At 52.0% G+C, this 25,645-nt stretch overlaps 1 protein-coding gene across 2 annotated transcripts in view; it reads left to right on the forward strand.

Moving 5' to 3' along the window:
- The window catches only part of HSPA12A (heat shock protein family A (Hsp70) member 12A), a 162,299-nt gene that overhangs the window by 77,599 nt on the left and 59,055 nt on the right, over positions 1-25,645 (forward strand). The window contains exon 1 of one of the 2 annotated variants that reach the window (XM_060641383.3): positions 19,193-19,413. The exons of the other annotated variant lie outside the window; for it this stretch is intronic. Coding sequence (XP_060497366.1) covers positions 19,371-19,413 — 43 coding nt within the window. The 5' untranslated portion in view covers positions 19,193-19,370. Of the gene's footprint in view, positions 1-19,192; positions 19,414-25,645 lie in introns of those variants that run through there. 2 annotated transcript variants of the gene reach the window in all.

Here is a 25,645-nt window from a genome sequence, read left to right on the forward strand (position 1 = left end):
TGGCGGCGAGGTGAATGATTCCCAGGGAAGAGGAGGGCGGTCCAGCTGAGTGTGAGAGAAGAAGAGTGGAAAAGAGGGCCATGGTGGGTTTCCCAAGTGGTGTGAAAATGTGGGGCCGTGAGATGCTGAGGCTGCCGGGCAGGAGGGTCGGGCGTTAGGCCAGACCCTGATCCTGAGCGTCTTTACCATTTCAGCCTATAAGGGATGAGGAGGAAGTCAAGGTTGGAAGATTTCAGAGGGGAGCGAGCCGTGATCATGATTTGCATTTTGGAAAAAAGCATTTTGGCAGTTTTGTCAAAACTGGATTGGGTGTGGGTGGTTGGGACTAGAGGCAAGGAGACCAAGTGACAGAGTAACCTAGTGAGAGCTGGCCAGGGGCCCATCTGAGGTGGTGCTGAGGGGCCGAGGAGGAGTGACTGTGGCTGTCTGTGGGTTCTAGTGACCGCCAGGGTGGGTGAATGAAGCAGGGGTAAGCCAAGTGCTTTTTGCTGCACCACGCGGTCTATGAGGGCAAGGGCCATGTGTGTTCGGAGCCTAGCACAGCCTGGCACCTACGAGGAGCTCAGTGAATATTTGTACCCACCACGTACCATAAGAAACCGGGCTGCCAGAGTGGTCAGAGGAACATCACTGCAACATCCCCAAATCACTGAAAGCGACTTTCAATTTTCCTGCTGTCTCCTAGAAAAATGCAAAGGGGGGACATTCATGACATCCAGCAAAACTTCAAAAAAATCCTTTTTTTCTTGTCATCGCCTGCCTCCCCACACTCTCGTTTTCTCATATTCATGGCGGCCGCCTCCAACATCGTTCCTCTCTTTCCAGACGGGCAAACGTTCCAGACGGGCAAACGTTCTTCTTTGCATCTGTTCTTTTTTTTTTTTTTTTTTCCCTTCCACCTGTACCTTTGAGATCAAAGCTGCCTTTTTGTTCTTCTCTTCTTCTTCTTTTTTAAACTCTGGTGAGAATTCTAATTCTCTTTCCATGTACATCAGCTAGCCTCTGGCTTCTCCAGTTGAGCGTGTGCTCATATGTTTTATCCTTTCTTCCATTAATATCGTAGAAACCCAAGCACCAATGATACACAGAGAAGCATCCTTTTAGAAGTGGGGAGAAGGGGAGACCACACACTCTTATACTTTCCTGATCTATTTTTTCAAGTTGTTACTTAAAACAAGCAAACGTTTTCAGCAGATATTGGAAATATTGATTCCTTGCATTTGGTAGCATTAAACAGAATAGAAAGTATTTTTACAGATATTATTCTACACTATCATCCCAAAGCTCTTATGTGATGCTATTCATATCTTCATTTCACAGATGAGAAAAATGAGGTGTAGAGAGGTCATGTGATTTAAAATTTGGTAATTAATTAAGCAAATCGATGGTGACTTGGGGCATATTATTGGGACTTCTGACCGCAGTATTTCTTGAGTTGGATGGGCACATTCGTGTGTGGGTTGTGTATTTTTTGCGTTGTTGTTGTTCTGTTTTTCTGTTTTTGTTTCTGTTTTGCCAATTCTTGCTAGGATCAAAGAGCTGTCAGGGTCTGACTGATCAGAGATGTTGGGTGACTTTCACAAGATCACACAGCTGGTTGGAGGGGAGGATTGCTTAGATTCTCAGATTCTAATCCAGATTTCAGGTTCTGAATTTCACGCTGCAACTGTCCTAGGCTGCTGCCAGCCCAGGAGAGTGGACCCTGGAGCTTTTAGAACCCTTGAATCTTAGGGGCTGTTTAGAATTCTTTGGCTGCAAACAACAGAGATGGGTCTGGCTATTCAAGTTTTATTCAAAAAAATGAAAGACACAGGGCAACTCATAGAATCAAAGGAGCTGACCAACCAGGCCTTGGAAAGGATAGGATCTTGGACTGAGGGTCTCAGAGGGAGGTGATTCCTTGGAACAAAATTAGGTGCTGCCACAGCAGAAGGGGAACGTATCCTGTGCAGGCACAAATCACCAGTGTCTACCTCGGGAAACGTCTACCACTTTGCAAACGAATCTTGGGTGCTGTTAAAGCCACTGCTGTGGACTCAAAATCTCTTTCCACCTTATTTCTTTTGGAAAGAGCCCTGATTTTGCCCATACTCGTGGAAGGAGACTCTGTCTCCAGCTCAGGAGTAAACCCAGCTCCATTTAAGCCAGGGGAGAGGATCCTATTGTCCTTGCCCATGATTGGTTCAGACTTCAGAGTGGTCATGCGGTCCGGTTCTGTCCAGTGAGAAGTGACTGGAGAGGCTGGATGGGGAAGAAGAAAGACCCACAGGAAGACATACAATCTTTTCCCTCTGGATACTCAGCGGCTAAATAGGACGCGACGAACTGCAGCGGCCATCTTGCTCCTGTCCCCTAAGGTCAAGCTGCAGCATAACTGGGCCAGACCAGAGAGATGGGGATGGTGCCACCTCCAAACTGCTTGTTACCGAGTCAAGATTTTTCTTGTTTGCGGGCAGAGGTGTCCTAATACAGAAACTCTCTTGGATAGAAGGACAGATTTATTACCCGTTACTCCAGAGGTTAGTACTCAGACCAAAAGGTGATATAATGGGGGAAACATTTCAACCAGGAGAGGAAGGGCTTGCTGACATCAGTCTGAGATAGGGGGTGTGGTAGCTTCAGGTACTGAGTTCCCATCAGGGGAGGCATTCAAACAAGATGTCTGTCCGGGGTGCAGCAGAAGGGTTTTCTGCACAGAGCAATGAGATCACCTCTAAAGTTCCTCTGACCTTAAACTTCCAGGATTCTGTGGCCAGGAACAAGGACCTAGAATCAACCTGGACCTCCCTTCTAAAGCATTCCATGGGGTCAGACTTTTTTATTTTCTATTCATCTGAGTCCATCATCTTAATTTTTTTTTCTTTAAATTCAGTTTTTCTGATACTTTGAAAAACCTGAGCGAGCTTGATGTGTTGCTATCCTTAGAGTCTTTAAAAAACATTTTATAAATATATTCTCTCTCTCTCTCTCTAACACACACACACACACACACACACACACACAATCACATGTGCACACATGTACACACAAACACAATTACACACAAACACGCAAATTATCCACAGGCAATAATTCTAACCAGAAAACAGAAACCCCTTCCCCTAGCCCCTGACCATATTCCAGTAACGCCTGACTTCTCTGTGTCATGAGCTGTCTAGTAAGATAAGCCGTGAACTTGAAGTAAGAAGATGTGGGTTTGATTTCCAGCCAGGCCGCTTCCTGGCTGGGTGGTCCCGGGCAGGTCACCTGCTCTCTTTCGATCTAAGAAGTCATTCAGCAAAGTAGCTATCCCAGGGCTGGCACATATGTGGATCTCAGCAACTGAAGTCATGAGGCATCGCCTCAAGGAGGCCTGGATGTGTTCAGAGAAGGGGTCCAAGTGTGGGGTGAGGGTGGGCAGAGTTAGCAACATTCGCAGAAGATGGGACACGGATGCTGATTTGAAGGATGACCCAGAGGTTTCCAAGGAGACCAAAGTCTACAAATCCAAGGAGACCAAAGTCTACGAAGTCCCCCTTTCTTTTTTTTAATATATATATATATATATACGTATGTATATATATATACATACGTATATATATATATATATATATATGTTTTTTAAGTTTATTTATTTATTTTGAGAGAGAGAGAGACAAAGAGAGAATGAATTGAGGAGGAGCAGAGAGAGAGAGGGAGAGAGAGAATCCCAAACAGGTTTTGTGCTATCAACACAGAGCCCAATGTGGGGCTCAAACTCACAAACTGTCAAATCATGACATGAGCAGAGATCAAGTCAAGTGCTTAACCAGCTGAGCCACCCAGGCACTCCTCAAGGTACCCCTTTCTTTTTCAAAACAAAATTTAATGTTTGTTTAATTTTGAGAGAGAGAGAGAGAGAGAGAGAGAGAGCAAGTAGGGGAAGGGCAGAGAGAGAGAGAGAGAGGAAGACATAGAATCTGAAGCAGGTTCCAGGCTCTGAGCTGTCAGCACAGAGCCCAACACGGGGCCTTAACCCACAAACCACAAGATCATGACCTGAGCCAAAGTCAGAGGCTTAAATGACTGAGTCATGCAGGTGCCCTAAAGCACCCCCTTTCTTGAATGGTGCCGGGCACCTGACATTAAGACAGACCTTTCTGACCCATCCCCTCTGTTTAAACCACTTCTCCCACCCACTTCTGTTGATTCAGTGTTAAAGATTCACATATTGTCTTTCTTCTGATTATAAAAGAAAAACATGTTACCTGTTGAAAATGTGGGGAGTAACATATAAAACATAAAGATCACTCACATTCTTGTTATACAGAGATTACCACGATTACTGTGTTAACGTCTTTCCTTCTAGTCTTTTAAATGCACGTATACCTACTCTAGAGAAATAGAGAAGTGGGTTGATGTGATGTATTTACCTAGATATGTGGCTTTGAGTCTATAATCAATAGTGCCTGACATTTACTGGCACTTACTATGTGCCAGCCACTTGTTCTACGCACAAGTATCAACTCATTTAGCTAGAAAGTAGCTACCGTTATTATCCCCAGTTTACCGATGAGGGCACCGAGGCAACCAGAAGTGTCCATTGCCACACAGTAAGAAATTGAACCCAGGCCTGTGCTTTAAACTGTGATCTTTAGATACTGCCTTTTTTTCTTCCTGGCTTCAGCCTAAAAGACATCCTACGTGTGGAGGGCTTGGTGAGCTTCTCTCTGAGAGCCTTCCTGTTACCCCTGGCTGTTTAAGGGAAGGGGTGTTTATTTATTTTTTAAAATGTATGTGTATATGTATGTATTTAGAGAGTGTGTGGCGGGGGGCGGGGGGAGAGAGAAAGAGAGAGAGAGAGAGAGAGGGAGAGAGAATCCCAAACAGGCTCTGTGATGTCAGCCCAGAGCCCGACACAGGGCTTGAACACACGAACCTTGAGATCGTGACCTGAGCAGAAACCAGGAGTTGGATGCTTAACCAACGGAGCCACCCAGGTGCCCCAGGGGGAGGGTGTTTAGAGAGAGGTCAGGTGACCCGGGGAGAGCAGCCTGGTTGTCCACGCAGGTGCACTCAGCAGGCCCTAAGTGAGCATTTCTGCGTCTGGGGGCCCTATCCTCCACCCTGTCACTCAGAACCGGAAGCGACAGCCACACGAGGTCTGCTTTTCCCAGGGAGACCCCTGCAGTTAGCCCGGCTCAGGGAAGGCAGGCACATCAGAACACCACACTGCCAAGTTCACATGGAGAGCCTGAGTTGTGTGGGCCTCCCTCCCCTTTGCTGTTAAGCCCCTTCTGTCCCAGGGTAAGCAAGCCACACCTTGACAGAGGCTGCTTGGTTACCAGCCTGACTCTGGTGGGGGTCACAGGTCTCAAACTGCTTTGCTGACCAGCCTTGAAAAAGTGATTGAAATTTTCCCGTGCCTCGGTTTCCTCATCTGTAAGCAGGATAATGCTAGCACCTTCTTCTAGGGTTGTTAGGAGAGTAAGGGAAAAGAACATAACCCACAGTAATCCATAATGAACTGTGTGCTCTTTGGAGAGGGCCCGGAGCTCTCTCTCCCCCAGGGTAGGAACCAGGTTTTCCTATCCTTCTATTTACCAGCTGGGCCTGGTACATAATAGACCCTTAATACCTGCTTGTTTTAGTGTGCAGATAAGTAAGTGAATGAATGAATTCCCACCCTGTAGATCTGTGAACCCCTGAAAGTGGTGTGCACAGTATCAGATTCCCAAAGAGGCATGTGCCCGGGAGGTGTCGAAGGGTGGCCACAGGCCTTGGGACAGGGTAGGGTAAGCCCCACCCTGGTCTGGCAGGAGCCCAGGGGGCGCACGGGTGCCCTGGCAAATAAGCTTGGGGAAGGGCAGACATTCTGAGCTCATTCGTGGGACCTGAGAAGGACTTTTGTGGGATCTGACATTTCGTGTCCAAATGTGAAATTCCTTGGCCCCCGCACAGAGTTGAATGTGTTGGCTGCAGCCAATTTGCCTTCTGATCTCACACGCACACCCCTGGTTTGTTTTGAGAGCTGCAGTTTGGAGAAACGACAACACAATTTAGAAACCAAATCGCATGGCCAGAGTGAGGGTAGTGGCCGAGGCAGGATCCAGCTCCCCGCCCTTCCTGGGAAGCGAGGGGCAGTCTCCTGGCAGCGTTTAGAGAAAGAGGAAGATAGAAAAATATGACAAATCATTAAAGGGGATCTGGAAAGGACCAAGGGCCCCCTCATTATCCCTCTGCCTTAGCACAACGGTTTGATTTTTCTGCATGCCAGTTATCTATCACATGCGGGCATAATTTTAGTGGTTATAATCAGTATACAGACTTTTTCTGTTTTTTTTTTAACTTAATATGATATTATGACATTTTCCCATGTTGCTACACCACCTTCCTATTTATATTTGTGATTCTAGTCAGTTGTACTCTTTGCACGAAATAACACTGAAAAATACATGCCTAAATATAGTTGTTTTCTTTTGACATAGAATAGATTTCTAAGAGAAGGAATAATTGATCAAAGTGTTTTTAATGTCACAGATGCTTTTCCAAAGTGTGAAACTTAGTTTGTATCAGCGTTATCTATATATGCGTGAAAGGATAGTTTTAACACAATCTCATCATCATTAGATATTATTGTTTCATTGTTTTACAACTTACCCAATGTTTTGTAAGTGTTTAATTGTAGACACACACATATAAATCGCTGCTAAGAATGATAATTTTTCATGTGCTTGTTTAACATTTTCCTTCATAGGTATATTTCTTTGTGATTTTTTTAAAAGAAATTTTAATTGATTTATTTTTGAGAGAGAGAGACAGAGCATGAGTGGGGAGGAACAGAGAGAGAGGGAGACACAGAATCTGAAGCAGGCTCCAGGCTCTGAGCCATTAGCACAGAGCCCGACGCAGGGCTCAAACCCATGAACCATGAGATCATGACCTGAGCTGAAGTCGGATGCTTAACGGACTGAGCCACCCAGACGCCCCATTTCTTGGTGACTTTTGTGTTTAGCTCCATACTTTGAGAAACACACATGTGCACACATGCACACCTGTTAGATCACATGTGAGACAATGTACCACCTCATGTATTTTTCTTTTTATCCTCAATTTGCTTTGTTTCTGAAACAACAGAAACTTAACTTTTTTAAGTTCAATATTTTAATTAAAAAAAAAAAATTTAATGTTTATTTATTTTTGAGAGACAGAGACAGAGCATGAGCGGGAGAGGGGCAGAGAGAGAAGGAGACACAGAATCCAAAGCAGGCTCCAGGCTCTGAGCTGTCAGCACAGAGCCCGACGTGGGGCTTGAACTCATGAACTGTGAGATCATGACCTGAGCCGAAGTCGGACGCTCAACCGACTGAGCCACCCAGGTGCCCCAATATTTTGATTTCTTAAAAAAATTTCTCCTCTTGCTCCAACCTTAGAACTTTATCAGGACACCAGGGAAAAAAAGCAGGGGGGGCGGGGAGGAAATCAAGACGATGACAACCAGGGCACCTGGGTGGCTCAGTTGGTTGGGTGTCTGACTTCGGCTCAGGTCACGATCTCACGGCTGGTGGGTTCGAGCCCTGTGTCGGGCTCCGTGCTGCAGCTCGGAGCCTGGAGCCTGCTCCGGATTCTGAATCCCTCTCTCTCTGCCCCTCCCCCAGTCAAGCTCTGTCTCTCAAAAATGAATGAATTTTAAAAAAATTTAAAAAAAGACAAATGGCAATGTTTGGGGGCGGGGGTAAAGTAAATAACACTCTCCTACCTTTACCCCGACCATCCTCCATCCTCAGGGTGAACCAGAGGTCGTAGGACAATGCGTTTTCTTCCCGTTTGACCAGTGGAGACCGTCCAGGTATGGGCCTGTTTGGGGAGGAACTGTCTTCCTTCTCTCCCCTCCTGCCTCCCTGCGAGCCAGGGAAGGCCTTTGCTGGGGCATCTGGGGACGTTATGTGTAGTGCCGGGGACTGCACTGCACAGAGCAGACCCCTGGGGCAGGGGGAGGCTGGCTTGTGGACCCACCGTGGTGCCCGAGAACCCTGCCCCTGGCCTGTGTGCCGGGCCTGCTCTCTGGGCAAGGTGAAATGTTCCACAGTTGAGTGCTTGGCTTACTGTCTGGTACCAGAAAAGCAAACACAGATGGGAGCTGTTGCTGCTGGTGACTAAAGTCGTTGTCACAGTCCTTCTTTCCCGGGCAGGGGCGGGGGGGGGGTGGGGGGAGCACCCATCCCCGGTCACTGAGCATTTTTGTCTTCACAGCAGCCCCGAGAGGAGGGTACGATGATTAGTCCCGTTTGGCAGATGAGAAAAACCTGGCTTGGAGTGATTAACACCGAAAACTCAGAAGTGGCAAAGTTGGCATTCTGCTCCGGGTGGGTGACAGGCAGGGTGAGGCAGGGGGACTAGGTGTGACTTTTATCTGTACTGTGGGAGACTGGGCATCAGATAGGCTTGGCGATCTGCCTGAGGCCACACAGCAAACGCACGGCAGAGCCTGTTCTTGGAGACACGGGTCTTGAGACCGGGTCTGGTGCCTGTCCCACTACGGACGTGGTGATGACTGCTGTCAGCCAAGTGCACACCATGCGCCAGGTGTGCTGGGGCCTTCTTGGTTCTTATCAACCTAGGAGGAGGTCCCGGGGAGAGGCTGGATGAGACCCAGGATCACCCGCGCCAGAAGCTTGTGTTTTAGCCACCCCGGCCCTGCCGCACGCGGGTTTGCCCTGCAGGACCGTGGGATGTGAGCCTGTGTGCCAGCGCGGGGCTGGGGAACAACAGGGCGCCTTTGTCCCTGCTCCCCTGACCACCAGATTGTCCTCCTGACACGTGGCCCACGTCCCTCATCTGGCTGAAAAGAGAAGGCTGATCAGTTTTACCTTTAATCTGTCTACTTTCCAAATTTACAGAGTTTCTGGGGACAGGCTGGTTAATAAAAACAGTCTCCTGGGAAATGTGTCCACTTTTCCACACAGCTTCTTCCTCACTCAGGCAGGCTGGGACTCATTACTGAGAACTGGTTATGAGGAATCACCGTGAGTAATGACCAACATTGACGGCAAGCTTCCTTTGTTGAAGAAACTGGGTTAAGCATTATCCAATGTAACGCTCCAGTGGCTCTAGTAGATGGGATTTTATCAACCGTCTTTTACAAGTGAATCCGAGAAGGTAGGTAACCTACCCAAGACTATCGAGCTTGGAAAGGGTGGAGCTTGGATTCCAACCCAAGTATAACCCAACTCCCAAACTCATACCCCTTAACTCTTCCACTCCCTGCCCCCTGCCTTCCAATGGAGGAGATAGAGGGTAGGTGAAGCCCGGAGCATTCTCCTTATACATTTTGCATGCCTGGGTATTGGTCAAGGTCTGCCTTGAATTTTGGTGACACCTTTCTGCTTCTCTCCTTTCCTCTGGGGTTGGGAGCTCCTGAAGGCTGGGTCCATGTCTGGCTAGACTGTGTCCCAGCACAGCAGCACAGTGAGGCGCTTGTATGTGTCTGTTGCGACAGGAGAGTGAATGACAAGGCACGATGGAGTGGACAGGTGGGTGACCAGCTGTCTTGGCTGATTTGGAGTGGGGTGTTTTTGGAAACGGTGTGATTTTAGGGCAAACCTTGGTTGTAGAAGACAGGGAGTAGACCCGTTTCCTTGACTTCTTTTAGGACAGGACTCTACCTCCAGATGGGGAAGCTGGCCAGCTCTGGGGGGCTCCTGACTCTGCTCCTTCTAGCTCCAAGTCTTCCGGCAAGTGACTTGACCTTACTGCGCTCAATGTCCGCCTCTGAAATGTAGGCCAATATTGGTTTGTGCCTCAGAGGGAAGGCTGTGAAAACTAAGTGGGCATGTCTGGAAAGGACCGCTGCTGTGATAGCTTCCTGGGAGAGTCCATGTCCTGTGAAAAGCTGGATTTTAAACATTCGGTGATTTGGATGCTGGGTACCTGGGGTTTCATGATATCATTCTTTCTACTTCTATGGATGCTTGAAACTCGCCACAATAAGCTGTTTTGAACACAAGTAATAGATGTCTGTTAGTTTTGCTTAGAAAACAAACACAAATAGGGAGGTGGGGAGTGGGCAAAGTGGGTGAAGGTGGGGGAGGTCCAGGCTTCAGCTTATGGAACGAAGGAGGTACGGCATAGGGAATATAGTAAAAAAATACAAAACCGAAATACAATCGCAGATATATCGTGGGATAGAATGCAGAATGTACATGAAAATTTTAAATTAAGCGGTAGATTCTAAAGAAATGAATGGCTTAAAGCAGCTGCTTAGGATTACAACCTCAGGCCGAAGCTGCTTATGATCTCACCGGGCCTTCAATGTTCTCACCTTTAAAAATGTCAGGAATAATGACGCTTCCCTCCAAGTACTTTACGAGTCAAGCGAGAGAAGAGACGTGAGGGTGCTTTGGAAACTGTAATTCTGCCTTCCAGTTCGATGATTTGTTCATCCTTTTAATACGTTTCTTGAGGCCCTGCTACGTGCCAGGTGCCAGACTAGGTGCTGGGGCGCAGTCCTGCACAGCTCTCCATGGCATGCAGGGTAGACTGGGGGCATTCTCCTGAGATCACGCTGCCCAGGTGCAAATTCTGACCCTGCCACTTACTCCTCGGGGAATCATGGTGGGCCTCAGTTTCCTTGTCTGCAAAATGGGGGCAGTGATCCTTCCTCTGCATTGCTGTGTAGATCAAAAAGGACAATAGAAGTAAAGTGCCGAGAGCAATGCCTAGCACACAGCAAGTACTTAATATATGTTCGTTATTACTACCTCCCACAGGGAGGCTATAGCCTAGTCGTAAAGGCTCAGAATAAACAGATAGGCAAAATGGTGTTAAAGAAGAACCGGGGTGGCATGACCTAACATGAAACAACTGTGTGGGCCCCTCCAGGGCCCCTCCAGGGCACTGACCTTTAAGGTAAATCAATTGGATGATCTTAAGCAGGGGCAGAGGTGAGGGCAGAGGGCAGCAGAAGGTGAGGCAGGAAGAACTGCTCTTGACAGAGTAGCGTCGAGTTACTGGGTATAGTTGGTCAGGTTGTGAACTGTTCAACCCTTAGACATTGTGGACCTGCATTTTTTTTTTTTTTTACATCAATTGTCTGGAAGATAAAATGAGTGTGTTATTTTGATCAGGATATTACGCTGGTTTTCCAGCAGTTGGAAGTTAAGTGTCTTGGGAAGGGACTCCTTGTTCTAATGGTAGTAATTGTGAATGTGTTATATGGGTTAGTGGAGGCTCAGGAGTGGGGGATAAGACAGGGGTGTGACTGGAATGAAGCTAGCGGAGTGGATGGGGCCACATCCTGCAGGGCCTCGTAAGCCTGGGAAACAAGTTTGGGTTGATCCTAATTCCAGTGGGAAATTTGGGGGAGGGTTATGAACAGAGGAAAAGTGGATCTCCACCCACTGCCCCGCCATCCATCAGGCTGACCTGAAGGGGGCGCAAAGAGTAGCAGCTGGAGGCCCCCGGAAGGCTGATGAGAGGTGAAGGGGATGGTCTGTTGTTGCCTGATGGTGGTGGCCCTGGAAAGTAGTGATGTTCGTTGCCCATTTGTTAATGAGGAAAAGGCCAACGCAAAGTAAAAGCCAAAGGGAGGTGGGGAGAAGACAGGATTCTGAAGATATTTTATAGCCACAGATCAGTTCTTTTTCCTGAATCTCAAAGTCCTTGAAGACCTCCCACTTCTGCATCGTCTCACTTTGGCCAAGATGCCTGTGTTTTGTTCCCACATGGCCCGGAGCAATGTCCAGATTGGAAATCCATTGCAAGCAAATGGATCTGGGACTTCGTGGTAAAGGGGGGTGAGGATAGGCGGACCCCTGAGGCTGGAACTAGGGGGAGGGGCAGGTGGGCCTGCCAGGGGCAGGTGCAGTGGCTCGGCTGGTGTCAGCCCCAGATGCCATCTGGGTAGCTCTGGCTCTGAGCGGGACTGTCTGAGCACTCCGTGGCACCGCCTCCATTGATGGTACCAGGAGGGCGACACCCCTGTCCCCTTCACTGGGGGAGGCAGGGGTTCGGAGGAGGTTGGTTAACGTGCCCAGGGCACCCTGCCTGATGCCGGGGCCCTCCCTTGCCCTGCCATTGACAGCTGCTTCCTGACATGGCCTGGTCTCCTCTGCCCAGTCTGCCCATAGGAAAGCCACCATTTTGTTCAGTTGCTAACTAATGGAGACTTTTGAGTTTGATTCTTAGTCTGGGGTCTAAGGGGCCTCAGCTGGGCTTCAGGGTGCCAAGAGCCTGGAAGTGTATGGTGGGGGACACCCTTTTTCCAGAATAAGGGCAGAGTTTTGTTGGCCAAGAGTATAAATTTTGGCTGTTTTGCTTCCTTGAAGCTTGGAATGGTAACTGGTACATAGTAAAACCTCAATAAGTGTCTGTGGAAGGAGGGAAGGATTATCTCGGGATTAAGGTCCTTATCCAATTGTTCTTCCTCAGCCCATGGCTTCCAGAACTGAAGGACATCTTTTCATGGGCTCTTAGTGAAGACTTAATGGTCCCTCTCCACTTTATGGGTGAGGCCCAGAGACAAGCTGTCACAAGGCTGAGCTCAGGAACCTGCTGACCTCAAGACGGATCTCCCCTCCTCAACCCAGTGCCGCCTTCCTCTCTTCTCCATGCAAAGACTGTGACCATGGACCTGCCACCACAAAGAAGATGCACAATAGTGCAGACTGCGCGGGCAGAGAAGCCCGCCTCCATGAGGGATGTGCAAATGTTCCTGTGATGGGGCAGAACCATCCAGAAAGGCAGCTCTAGGATGGTGGGAGAGCAAGTAGCACCAGCCTAGGGGAGAGTTGATTTTTCAAGGACTTTTCCTGGCATTTGAGGTTGCAGGTGGCTGAATCTGCCCAGGCTTATCTTTGCACAGTGCAAAATGCTCTCTTTCTTTGCCGGGTATAGAATTCTAGAAAGCTGGAGAGAAGGGATTCTGGAGGTCAGCATCATGAGGCGGATGCCTCAGTTCACACTCTCTGCAGGGGACAGATATTGCTAATCATCACCGCATTCCTTCCCACTGAGCTAGAAAGGGCCTTAGTGCCTCCTCTGGTGTCCCTGCCAGGCATTAGCAATCAATTGCAGTTAGCTTCCTGCTGGGCCTTTTGGAGGGGGGCCACTGAGGGCCCAAGAAGCTGGGAAGCAGGGCGCTGTCTCTATCTGTATGACTTTGAAGGAGAGATTTAGCTTCTCTGAGCCCTGGTTTCCACCCCACTATTTATTTACTTGACCACTCATTCATTTCTTCCACAAACATATATTGAGCACGTACTGTAAGCCAGGCATCGGGCTACCAGCTGAAGAAGGTGCAGGAAGTAATTTTTCCCTGTAACACAAACCCTTTTGGCTCTAATAGTCTACAGTTTGTTGCAGCCTTTGTGAGAGCTTTCCTGGCCACGGGATCATTCCGGTTTTCCTTCTCTGAGTCTTGTCTCACTTTGCCCTGTCCTCCTTCGTATGTGGCTTCCAGAATGTTCCATCTTACTATGAACCAGGAGCTTGCAGAGCCAGGGTTTGGGCCTTCCTGAGAATACTGCTAAGAGAGTGGCCACAGATGTTTGCTCTGCTGTCTGAAATACTTACAAACAATAATTGGATGACCCTTCATTACCTGAGTAGGCATTTCTCAAGTTTACACTGCAGGCCTGAGTGATTGTGATATTCTGAGAAATAATTTCCTCTGGCCCTTGAATGTTGCTCCTGATAGAATCACGTGGCAACCCATGTTGTATATGTGAAATGTGTTTTGGAATGTTAATGGAGAAGCTGATTCACACCAGATGGGGTAGAAATCCAAGGGAAAAGGATGTATAAAGTGGACACTGTGATTCAGCTCTGAGTTTGGATTTTTAAGAGGTACTAAAGGTCAGAGGTCAAGGAGAACTTGACCTATTGCCCGGGCTATCCCTTAAGATTTTCTGTGGCCTTAGCTCATCTGAATCTCGGCCCTGTTATAAAGGAGTCACTTCTATGATATTCAGTGTATAGACCAAATTCTGGTGGCATCTCACAAAGTCCAAAGCAGCTTTTACTGGAAGCTTCCTACATAAAAGCTCAGATTTGGATTCGTCTCAGTGTTTCTCAAAATAAAAAAAAAAAAAAAAAAAAAAAATTCTGGATAAACATTTTAAAAAAGAGCTACTCACCCCCATATCTTCTGTGTGTCTTTCACCAGCCAAAAATTTTTTTTGCCTAGATCCATTCTGTAATTTATAAGACACAAAGGAGAGGCATTTTTGTGGTCCAAATTTGCCAATTAAATAATAAGTCCTATTTACTGTAGCACATGTAGCCTGGCCCTGTGCTGAGTGTTTTACATATATTATCTCCCATAATTATCCTGCCTGTGATTATGAACCCCTTTTACAGATGAAGAAACAGACCCAGAGAGGTGTGTCCTCGGGTCACTTGATGGGGACAGGGAATGACTCAGCCCAGATTTGAACCTCGGGTCTGGCTGACTCTACGTGGCCCCACATTCTTCTCCACTCTGCTTTCTCGGGTTGTACTTGCCCTGTCCCTGTCTCACTGCACCCCCTGGATTCTCACCTTCAGTGGTAGATCCACGAGGAAGGGAGGAGGGTGTGTCTGTCTGGGGGCTGAAGAGCAAGGAGGGAGGCTGTTGCAGGGTGGTGTCTGTGGGCTGGGGGGGGGGGGGGTGAAGAGAATCTCAGAGAAGATGAGTAATTGAGGGCCTGAGGCCGAGGCACTATTTTCCTTTTTACTATTTAACTGTCTGTTCCAGGCGCTATGCAAAGTCTAGGGGCGACAGTGGTGGACATAGCCGACCTTGGGAAGCTTGCAGCCGGAGGGGGAGATGGGCCACATGACATCGGAAAGACCTGAGTTCTAGTCTCAGCCCTGTGGCTTCTCAGCTGCAGCTTTCTGGGCCTCGATTTTGCCATCTATACAATGGGTTAATAGTAATAGTGACCCCAGAGTTGTGATAAGCGCAATGATAGGAGTGCTTGGGGAGTCAGGCACAGAGGAGAGAGTGGGGGCCTCATGCTGTCTTGGAGGGCCAGATGGTTTCCTGGAAGAAGTGACATCTAAGTGACCTGGAGAATGAGAGAGGTTTATGGCAATAGGAGTGGAGAATGGGCTCCCAGGGCAGGTGTTGGTTCTTTGGGGACCTGAGGACAGGCCCGCGTGGCTGAAGTGACCGGCATGAGGGGGCGGTGGTGACGTGGCTCTGGGCTGGGCCTCTTTTTGGGACTCTAGTGGCCAACTGCAACCTGTAATTGATATAAGCAGAGGTGGGGACGTTCTCACTCCCCACCACCACAGACCACAGCCTGGGGCCCTATGGCCCAGAAGGTGGAGAAGAGATCATTTGGGGGGTGCTGAAGGGAGACCACAGGGAGCACTGTGAGGGGGAGTTTGGAGGGGAGGCAGAGGGGATTTGCTGCAGAGTGACCCCACAAGTGTGGATGTGGTCTGAAATGGCTGCAAGAGCCCCCGGGAGTCGATGGGATGTCCCTGTGGCGGGCTTGGTCCCCCCGCTGGGTGAAGCCTGTCGTGCTCCTGTTTCAGTGAGGAAGTCAGTCCATCCACCATCAAGCATTTACTGAGTGCCTGCCCCATACCAGGTACTAGGTTCTGGACCTGGGGATACGGAGGTGAGCAGCACAGTCCGAGATCCTACTCTCACGGAGCTCACTTCGGGTGGGGAGGAGAGTCTCGGTTAGAGCCGTCTGGGAGGGTGGCATTTCCCGGAGTGGGTGAGGGAGCAAGCCACGTGCTTGTCTTGGGGACTGTGTCCCAGGCAGCACCACTACCTAGAGCGGGGGACCAGATTTGGCGTGTTCACGCGGATGGCGTGTGCGATTTGGCGTGAGGGGTGGGAGCGTGGAAGGAGATGAGGTCGGGACGCATCAGGAGGCCGATTCATGTAGGACCTGGTAGCAGAGGAGTGAAGAGACCTCACTCTGCCCTTTGGTGAGGGGACTACGGGCATCAAGGGAGGAGGGCGGGAGCCCTTCCCTCTGTCGAGTGACAGGAGACAGGCCCTGCCTGCACGGGCGCCTTCCGACTGCTCTGAGAGGGCAGCGCCCCCCAAGCACTTGGTGAGGCGGTGCATGTGGATGGCCACCTGGGCACCCGGCCGGCCCAGCGTGTGCTCGCCAGGGCGACTCCTAATGAGTGTGGTGATTAGTAAAGCCCTGAGGACAACCCCTAGGCCGACTGTGCCCTGCCTTTCATATTCCCTGAAAATCAAAACCGTCGTCTGCTCTCTGCCCAGCACATCATTCCCCATCATCCTCATGCGCCCTCCTGTCACTGTGGCTCGGTGTCAGCAGAGAGGGCAGATGGCCCTCAGGCCTTTCCGCCATAGGTGGCAGGAGGGTGGGGACTACGGGGTTTCCGCTGGTTCTGACAGCCTGCCAAGGCCAAGGTCTGGATGCCAGGGGTCAGGAGCCTGATGGAAAGAGACAGGTGCCATAAGGACACTGAGGAGGAGCACCCAGGCCAGGATGGGGGTGCAGGGAAGGCTTCCTGGGGTCGGGAGGTCCGTGCTGAGCTCTCCAGGCAGCCGGTGGTGGCGGGGTGAGGGGTGAAGTGTCCCAAACACCAAACGCATTTTGAGGCGTTTGAAATTCCAGCATCTCCGAGAGGCAGGGGTGGGTGTGGGGGATTAAAAGAAGTCACGAGGGATGGGGTGGGTGGGGGAGAAGGAGCCGAGAGGTGGGTGGGCAGGGCAGACCAGATTCCCAGAATGAGGGACTGAGGCTTAAGACAGGAACCGGAGACCCGTGTGGTGGCCCTGCAGACATGTAGGCGGTGAGAGATGATGGGTTGGTGGCAGTGAAGGTGGAGGGAAATGCCTAAGGTCCCCTGGGTAGCACTTGACCTGGAGATGGGCCGAACTCGGACAGACACAGAGACACGAATGAGAGCTGATGCCCAGGCGTGGGGCTTGGCGGCTTGTGGGTGATGCTGCCTTTACGGAGACCCTGCGGGCCAGGAGGGGGGTAGCGGAGGATGAGCTGGGCTTTGGTAGAATGGGAAGGGCCTGGGAGGTGCCCTGGGGAGACTCTCAGGAGGTCTGGAGCCCGGGTGGGAGGTCAAGTCCTGGGTGAGGTGGACCTCCCTGCGGATAGACAGAGGAGGCTTCTGAGTGCTGAGCTGCCTGAGCAGCGGTATAGAAGCAGGAGAAAAATAAAGCGAGATGTGTGAGTATATAGCTTACGGTAGGAGCCTGGGGACTGGGGTGGCATCCATCCTGGGTTTCCTTGGGCTGGTGGCCTTGGACTGGGGTTCTGAAGGATGCCCGGATGTGGGCAGTTAGGGGAGGGAAGGGAAGGGGGCGTCAAACATGGAGACAAATGTAGACTGTAACCATGTCTGAGAAAGTCAGCTGGAAGGGCTGAAGCAGAGTTGACCTTGTCACCTGCACAACTGCCTTAACCCTTTCTCCGGCCTGCATTCGGGTGCCACATGCTCTTGGCCTGCAGGGCCATGTCTTGGATCTGCCTCTGAGATGCTGGGGTATTGTCTCAGCAGGCCAGTAGTCTTAGTAAGGAGAGGGCACTCTGTAGGAAAACAGTATTCTCCACTCTGCGAGTGTCCCCAGCCATGTGCCCCCACCCCCCACCGCCCACTACCCTGCACAAGTGGCCATTGTAAAAAGCTGCCTGTGACTTAGGAATATCTAATACTTTTTGGACTGCTTACCATGTGTCAGACCCCAAGCAAGTCATGTTCATGCATCAGCTCATCTAGTCCTCTTCATTCTCACAAAGGGGGTTCTCTTGTACCCATTTCACAGATGAGGATATTGAGGCTCAAAGAGGTTAAATAATCAGCTCATGGTCTCATACACAGCCAGAGACTTCACACTCGGGATTTTTAATGCAGGCAGGGGGCAAGTTCATCCTTCTCCTTCTACTTCTTTTTAAATGTTTATTTATATTTTTGAGAGAGAGCACACGCGAGCGGGGGACGCGCGGGGGGGGGGGGGACAGAGGATTCAAGCGGGCTCTGACAGCCGAGAGCCCAATGTGGGGCTTAAACTCTCCAGCCGTGAAATCAACCTGAGCCAAAGTTGGATGCTCAACTGACTGAGCCACCCAGGCACGCCCCCAGTTCATCCTTTTAACTCATCACCCTAACATCACTTTCTGAGCAGAGGGTGGACTCTGGGCTCCGGTGGCAGCACCCCGCCTACCCCCTCCTCCATAACTTGGCTGCAGGATGACGCCTCCCTTAGGTGCCCTTGAGAGAGGTGGCCCATCTCAGGGCATGACGGATTGCTGATCGTTATCCCCGTTTGGTCACTCACTTGTGTGTATTCTAGGGATCATCGCCGAAATCCCTTAAACCTCAGTTTCCTTCTCTGCAAAATGGGGACCTCTAGTTCCCACCTCTTAGAGTTATGCAGGGAAAATGAGATAAGGCTCTGAAGCACTTAGCATAGGCCAGGCATAAGGGAAAGGCCAAGTAACGGTGGTCATTAGAGTCTTATCACAACCCTCGTTGCCTTCTTGCACAGAGGACCCAGAAGCCACTTGGCCAGTCGCGAACAGGTGCCCGGGCGCGTGTGTGGGGCGGAGCCTGAGTACAGGGAGGATGAACCATTGACCGCCGAAGCTCTGCATTATTAATGCCGTTATTCTCAGACTTTTAACGAGGGCCGGGTTGGAAGCCCTTATATGGAAGGCGCGACGCAGCCACCGAGGCTAGCGCCTCCCGGGGTCCCGAGTTGCCATGGAGTCCAGCGGGCGACCTGGAGGAGGATGCCCGCGGCAGTGCGCAGAAGGAGGCCCCCAGCGCAGGTCCTCGGTCTGCGGCCTGAGTCTTGGCTGCGCCGGCTTCCTCCTTTGCAAGGGCGCTTGCCCGCTCCCCTGGGACCCTGGGGGGTGGAGGAGAGAGATAAATTGGTGGAAACTGGAGCCGGCTTCCTCGGGAGAGTGGGGTTTCTGTGCGGTGCCTGCTGCAGGGCTTGAGCCCCCTGCCATTCCAGAGAGAGGACGCGCAGCCAGGCGGAGGGGACCTGAAATCCAGTCCCCGCCGCTCGCCGAGCTGTGCGCCTTCCGTGCGCGCCGGCGTTCGGCCGGCAGACGAGCCGCCCAGCCCCTGCCGCGCCACCTCCTAGGCGGCGGCCGACTCGGGGGGCGAGTCCCGGAGAGGAGGGGCCGGGCCTGGAGCGACGGGTCCCGGGGGCGGGCAGACGCCGAGCCGGGCCCCGCGCCTGCTTTCGCCGGCCTTCCCCAGCCTGCCGGGCTCGGCGGGGCGGGGCGCGGGGCGGGCCCGGGAGGAGCGCGGGGAGGAGTCCGGGCTGCGGCGGCGGCCGCGTCACAGCAGTGCTCCCGCTGCCCCGCGGCTCAGACCCGGCCCGAGTGCCGCCGAGGACGCGGACCGGGACCCGCACGGAAACAGGGGCTGCGCCGGAGGTTCCTCTCGCGGGCCGGGGCTGCGCGACCATGGCGGACAAGGAGGCCGGCGGCGGCGACTCGGGGCCCCGAGGTGAGCGCAGGGCGCGGGCCGGGCGGGGGAGGGATGAGGCGCGCTCGGCCCGGGGCCCCGAAGCTCCCTCTCGGGCCGCGGGAAAGTGGGCGCGCACCCCGCAACATCTTGCCCCAGCGGGGAGGGCCGGGGTCAGCGCCGCGGCGGGGCAGGGGATCCTGGGGGCCGCCTCCGGCCCGCCGGTCACGTGCTGCGCTCCCGGCCGGGGTGCGGACACTGCGGCGGGGACCGCAGCCCCCGCCCGGGCTCTCTGACCATCCCCGTCGTGGCGGGCGGGGGTGGGGGGCGCCTCCTGCGGGGCCCTTTGAGAGTCCGGGTGAGAACCTCCCCACCATGTCCATCCCTTGCGCGCTGTGCGGGGACGCCCGCGCTTGCGGAGTAAAGGGCCGGCCGCCGGGTGGCCCCGAATCCCCAGCGGCTCATTTCCGTGACTCAGCGAGGCGGGGGTGGGAGCCTGGGGCAAATCGAGGATTTGGAGCTGTCCCCTCGCCCCTCGGAGGTCGGACTTAACAAGCCGGGAGTGGGGGCTGCAGCTCCAGGCTGAACTGCGGCGCACAGCCCGCCCCGCCCATCCCCAGGGATTCTGCGGGCTGTGGAGGCGCGAAGCGGCGGGGGCTCGTCCCCTGGTTGCCCGGGCGGGGGGGAGGAAGGTGGCGCCCAGCGCCGAGGACGAACGCCCGCATTTTGCAAATGTGCCGTGGCTGCTTTCTTTGGGGAGCGAGGTTAGGGCTCACACGGGGCGGGGGTGCTGGGTAAGGAGCGAGAGAGGACCGGGGAACGGAGGGAAGAGGAGGAACAGCTTTTGGAGCCCAGGGCTGTAAATCATGGTTTCGCCAGCCGAGGGGACGGCCTGGCCAGGATCGTGGGTCCCAAGTGGGGAAAGTTGGGCGCACGGAGACGCCGCGCGTCCCTGACCGGAGGGGCTTTAGCAGTAGCAGCCGCTGGAGGGGAGCTGCAGGGTAAACCGCCTGGCGAGGATGAAATTAAAATGTCTCGGAAGTAAGGGAAATTCATCCAGGAAAGGCTCTGCGGGGACCTCAAAGCTGGGGAAACTGAGTCAGGTGGCGGCGCAGACACCATGGGCGGGGTGCTGGCAGTCTTACTGTCTGTGGCCGCGGCCCCCGCCCTTTGCTGCGCTCCGAGCGGCACCTGCCCCCTCCCCAGCCCATTGTTCCTGCAGATCTGGGAGGTGCCTCCCTACACAGCACTGCAGTAGTGGGGGAGTGCGGGGGGAGGGGGACATCCTGACAGGGCTCACTCTGGGGAGCACCCTGGGAGCGCCCAGGCGGAGCCCAAACACACATCCAAATCTCCCCCGCCCCTGCTCTTCCCCAGCTGGCAAATGGGGTTGATGGGCTGGTGGCTTTGTCTGGATATCACTCAGCAACTGGACTGATTTATTCCCCCCCCACCCCCAACCCTTTTCCTTTAAATTGGAAAAAAAAAAAAAATAGGATGATAGGGAGGGACATCGGAATTGCCAAGAATTGCTAAAGCTTAAGTTAGTGAACCAGTTTCTTGCCTCTCGTGCTGCGATAAATAGTGAATGGCTGTATCAAATGCAAGGTTGGCCATAGGGTGTGTGAATTCAGAAAGAGTGAGCAGGGACTTGCTCCCCCCCCCCCCCCGCCCCCTCCCGTCATTTTGTCTTGTAAAATCGAATTCAGCACCCCTCCCCTACACGCATGCACACACAGGCACTGTGTGGTTGTCTCTCCTCAGGCTGGGAGAGCTCCCCATCCAGGACGGGGAAACACATGCTGGGTGTCCCGGGCCACCTGGCACCATTCGCCCGTGTCTATTCTGGAGTGTTTCTTCACTTCCAGTGATCTGCAGTTCAAGGCAGCCAGTGAGAACATCCGACACATGGACTTGGGACACAGAGCAGGCTGTCCCTGGCAACTTGCTGCTTCTCTCTTGGTTCTCATCCCTTCATCTCTAAAATGGGAGATATTCATAGTATCTCATAGGAGCAGAGCTCACCCACCAGCTAACACGTCTATTTCTAAGGTTTCCTCACTGAGTATTCTGTGCTGGGCAAAGAGCATACCTTATTTTGTTTGTTCAAGCCTCATCAGATCTGTTACCAGCATTCCCCTTTCCTCCAGGCAGGAAATCTAAACATAGGTTGAGCGACCTATCCAAGGTCACATATCTAGGAAGTTTTGATTTGGACTCAGGCCATCTGATAATAGGGCTCTCGCCCTTCACTGCCATCCTGTGTAAGCCCTGTGGGTGTGGCCAGTGATTACTACTCTGTTAGGGACATAAAAATGGTGTTCTTCAGGAGATCATTTCAAGGATGCTTTTGGTGCAAAAGGATAAGTACCAGAGCGATCAGACCCTGTTGGCTCTTGGGAGCAGGGGGAGCCCTGGGCGGTATGGCCAGAAAGGCTGGCCGTAACATTTTTCCCAACAAAGCAAGTGGGGGTGGGGTGTGGGCGGAGTTGCCTGCGAAACAAGAATGTTGGTAGTTGTGGAAGCTGGGTCAGGGGTACATGGTGGTTCATTACTGTGCCCTTTGTATATGTGCGCAGATTTCCTTAATAGAACATTTAAATTAATTTACAAAACCAGAAGGGCCACCCCTTTATCTTTAGACCTTCAATCCTGCCCCCACCAAGACCTAGGCTGGTGGATCCAGGGAGCCCTAGAAGGATGAGATGAACGGGAGGGGGGGGGGGGTGTGGGGTGGTTCAGACTGAGCTAGCTCCTGTGGTGACCCAGGCAGGGATAGGCATGGGCAGTGGCCACCTCGTCATATGCTCCAGGGTGGGGATGGGGTAGGCAGAGGAACAGCAGGCAGGGGGGTTGCCTCTGTCCTGGGGGGGTCCCTCTGGAGGCATTGCGTTGGACTTCGGAGATGGGATTCTAACGCCCTAGCAGTTAAGCATCATAAAAATAAACATTTTAAACACTGACATTTATCGAGGACTTCGTCTATGCTGCAATCTGAAAACACCAAATGATTTCATGTGGCCCTGGCCAAATCACCTTTGTTATCGAATGGCTGGCTAGGAGAGAGTCCCCGTTACCCCCATGTCACTTCTGGAGAGAGCTGCCAGGCCAGCCTGGCACAGCTGGGAATGGGTTTGAGTGAAGGTTAGGAAGTGACCAAGCTGTCCAGCCTCTCTTAGCACATGCCTGGCCTGTCATAGGCCCTTAGGGAATCCTACTGAGTGTCCGAATGAATGAGCACACGACCAGTAGAGTGTGACTGCCCCACTTTCCCGTGGCCGCCAAACTACAGACGGAAGTGGAAGGGCACTGGTCGTGGCTCTCGAGGAGCTAAGGAAAAGTTGAAATGGTGCTCTGGGTTTCACTGGCGAGGACTCTGACCATGGATCCACTTCTGTGTCTGTACTTGCATTTGAAGCTCTGTCCACTGCCACTGTGGTCCCTCGGTACTCCCTGTGCGCGCTTCCCGCACCGTGTCCTGTGTGTCTCAGAGCCCGGGATTGCCTTTAGCCCTCAGGCAGTTCCCCGCCATGCACATCCTCCTTTTCCCTAGCAAACTCCTACTTATCCTTCAAAACCCAGCTCAGGTATCACTTCTTGGGAAGCCTTCCTAGGCTTATCCATCTTGGTGACCTCTCGGCTGCGTGGTTCCAAAGTCTTTGGTACTGGCTGTTGATAATCTCAGCGAGTGTAGATGGGGTGCTCAAGACGTTCCAATTCTGTATATCCCGTTGACTCTTCCAACAACCCTATGAGGTTGTGTTATTATGACCCCATTTTGCCGATGAGGCGGTTGAGGCTTTTGAGAAATATGGTAATTTTCCCAGTGGAGGAATCAAATCACCCAGCCAATGAATGAATGCTTGAGATGGGATATGAATCAGTCACAGACCCTAAAAGCGTGTGCTTTTCTCTTAATGCCTTTTCTCCCAGCAAGGGGGGAGAGGGATTAGGTCTTTCATTTCCGCAATCTTAGTAAGGGCACATAGTAGGTGCTCAAAAAATATCCTACTGTGTGTCGAATGAATATCAGCCAGTAATCCCTAAGGGAACACAGCAGTGGGGAATGGCATCTGCATCCTGCCCACTCCTCGGCGAAATGGTGCTTCTAGAAACTTGGATGCGCAGGAGTGGGTGGAAGCTGAAGAGGAGTAGGCAGGGCTCAGTCAATCCTGAAAGAGATGAGACTTTGATTCCAACAAGGGTTTGAGTGACGAGTCAATACCGTGGGGGTGAAATGCTCTCTCATCACATAAATAGGCCTCTGGTAGGGGAGGAAGCTTCTTTATTATTGCTGTGCATAATTAGAATGGCAGGGAGGAACCAGGGGCTTTAATGAATGAGGAGCATTCTGCAGGGAGGGAGCGCCTTCCACCTACAGGCATGTCTGGGCATGGAGAGCAGGGAGAGCCAAGGAGGGGACCAAGACGTGCGGGCACTGCCCAGGACCGACACTGGCCCCACCACAGTGGACTCTGCAAATCCTTGCTGCCTTCCTTTTATTGGAAATGACTCCCGATCCATGGCTCCGAGATGGACGGTGACAGGTGCACAGGAGTAAGGGAGCAAAGTGGCTTTGGGGCCCAAAGTGCGTGTCAACTCCAGCTAAGCGTTCCTTTCCTGGTCTGTGTAAGGAGCACGTGACGCCTGCCTCGGTCTGTTGTGGGGATAGTGCAGGTATCAGAGGGGCAGGGATTTACCAATTTTTTTGCCCCGTAAGAGGAAGGGAGAGACGGCTTTCTTGCCTCTGTCTCCCAGATGTCCACGGGGATTGCATTGCCTTGTGTGGTGTGGCACGGGGTCCAGCTGCTCTGCTTTCTTTAGAGGCTAGGGAAGGTGGGCAGATTCTGCTTCAGTTTTTCTGATGTGAGGCTGTGGAGAACATGTTCAGGTTCCCGATGCCTTCGGACCCTCAGTGCTCCACTCTGACGCGACGAACACCTCTTTGCCGGCAAACACAACGCCTTGGACGCCTTTCCCCCATCTCTGCAGATTCCACTGGTGGGAAGCAAGAATGAAGGCAGCTGAAGGCTGATTCTGGAGCATGTAGTATTAGAGGGAACCCTCTTTGGCTCCTGGACATGCCCTGGGGTTAGTTCTCGATCCCAGCTGCCTGTTAGAACCACCTGGGGGAGCTTTGTAAAAGTCTTCATGTCTGGGTCTCCCCCCGGAACTGTTGTATCAGGACTTCTTTGAGTGGACAGCCAAGTTTGAGTTCCCACATATCTGGATTTCAGACTTGGGACCTCAGCATGAAGGGGGTAGAGGGCAGGACCGTCCGACACCGTTCACTCCCTGTCTGTGTCTGCAGGGTTTGTAAGCACCAGCTCTGTGTTAAATGCTTCGCCTGTGTCGTCTCATTTAATCTTCATGAACACTCCATGAGGTGGGAGGTTTTACACAAGGGGAAACTGAGGCTCAGAGGAATTGGGTGCATTCCCCAGGGTGAGAGAGCTGGGGGCAGGAAGGGGTGATGTTAGAACAGAGCTCAGGGCCGTCAGCAAAACCTCCATGGGCACAGCTTATCCTTAGGGAACTTTTTCTCAATCTTCAGCCATTTGCGATTCACTTTCCTGATTCCACTGTATGTTCTCACCACCTAAACTGTGATTTATTGATTACTTTTAAAATTCACCTGCTGTTTTTTTAACAGGATTTAAGAGTCTTATTTATGTAAATTCCATACATGGGACACCTGTGTCACTTGCCACAAACAGAAGGTAACCGTGGCGAAAATGTATGGAAACCCAAACACGGGCAGAACCCTTTAGCCCCATGTGTTTTTCTTTGGAAAGCTTTGTGCTGAGGCTGCACTCTGGGTAAGAGGGAGACCAGAGAGTTTTACAGGAGGTCAAGGATACAGGAGCACCAGAGTGAGACATTCTGTTTTCTGGAAATCAGTCTCCAGAGGGACTTGAATGGGAAGAGAAGCGTTTTAGGAATCACCTGGGAGGGAGGTCCTTATGATTTTCAGTCCCCGACCTTCTGGAATTAGACTTTCCAGGGAAAGGGGCCCTGGGAATGGATTTGCAAAGCCTGCCAATAAGACTTATAATCGGGGCGGGGGGGTGGGGGGGGACTAGGGACTAAGGCACTCCCTCAGGGACTCTGAACTAGAATGTGCTGCTTTACATTGTCCGAGTCGGGGAGAGAGAATGTTTCGGTGTGATTTTACAGAAACAGTCGGCTTGGATTCCAATTCTGACTTTACCACTTAGCAGCCTTGGGATTCTGGGCACGTGACTTAGCCCCTCTCCCACCCCACCTCAGTTTC

The sequence above is a fragment of the Panthera onca genome, chromosome D2 (genome assembly GCF_046562875.1).
Source record: "Panthera onca isolate mPanOnc1 chromosome D2, mPanOnc1 haplotype 2, whole genome shotgun sequence".
In the NCBI taxonomy this organism is placed as follows: domain Eukaryota; kingdom Metazoa; phylum Chordata; class Mammalia; order Carnivora; family Felidae; genus Panthera; species Panthera onca.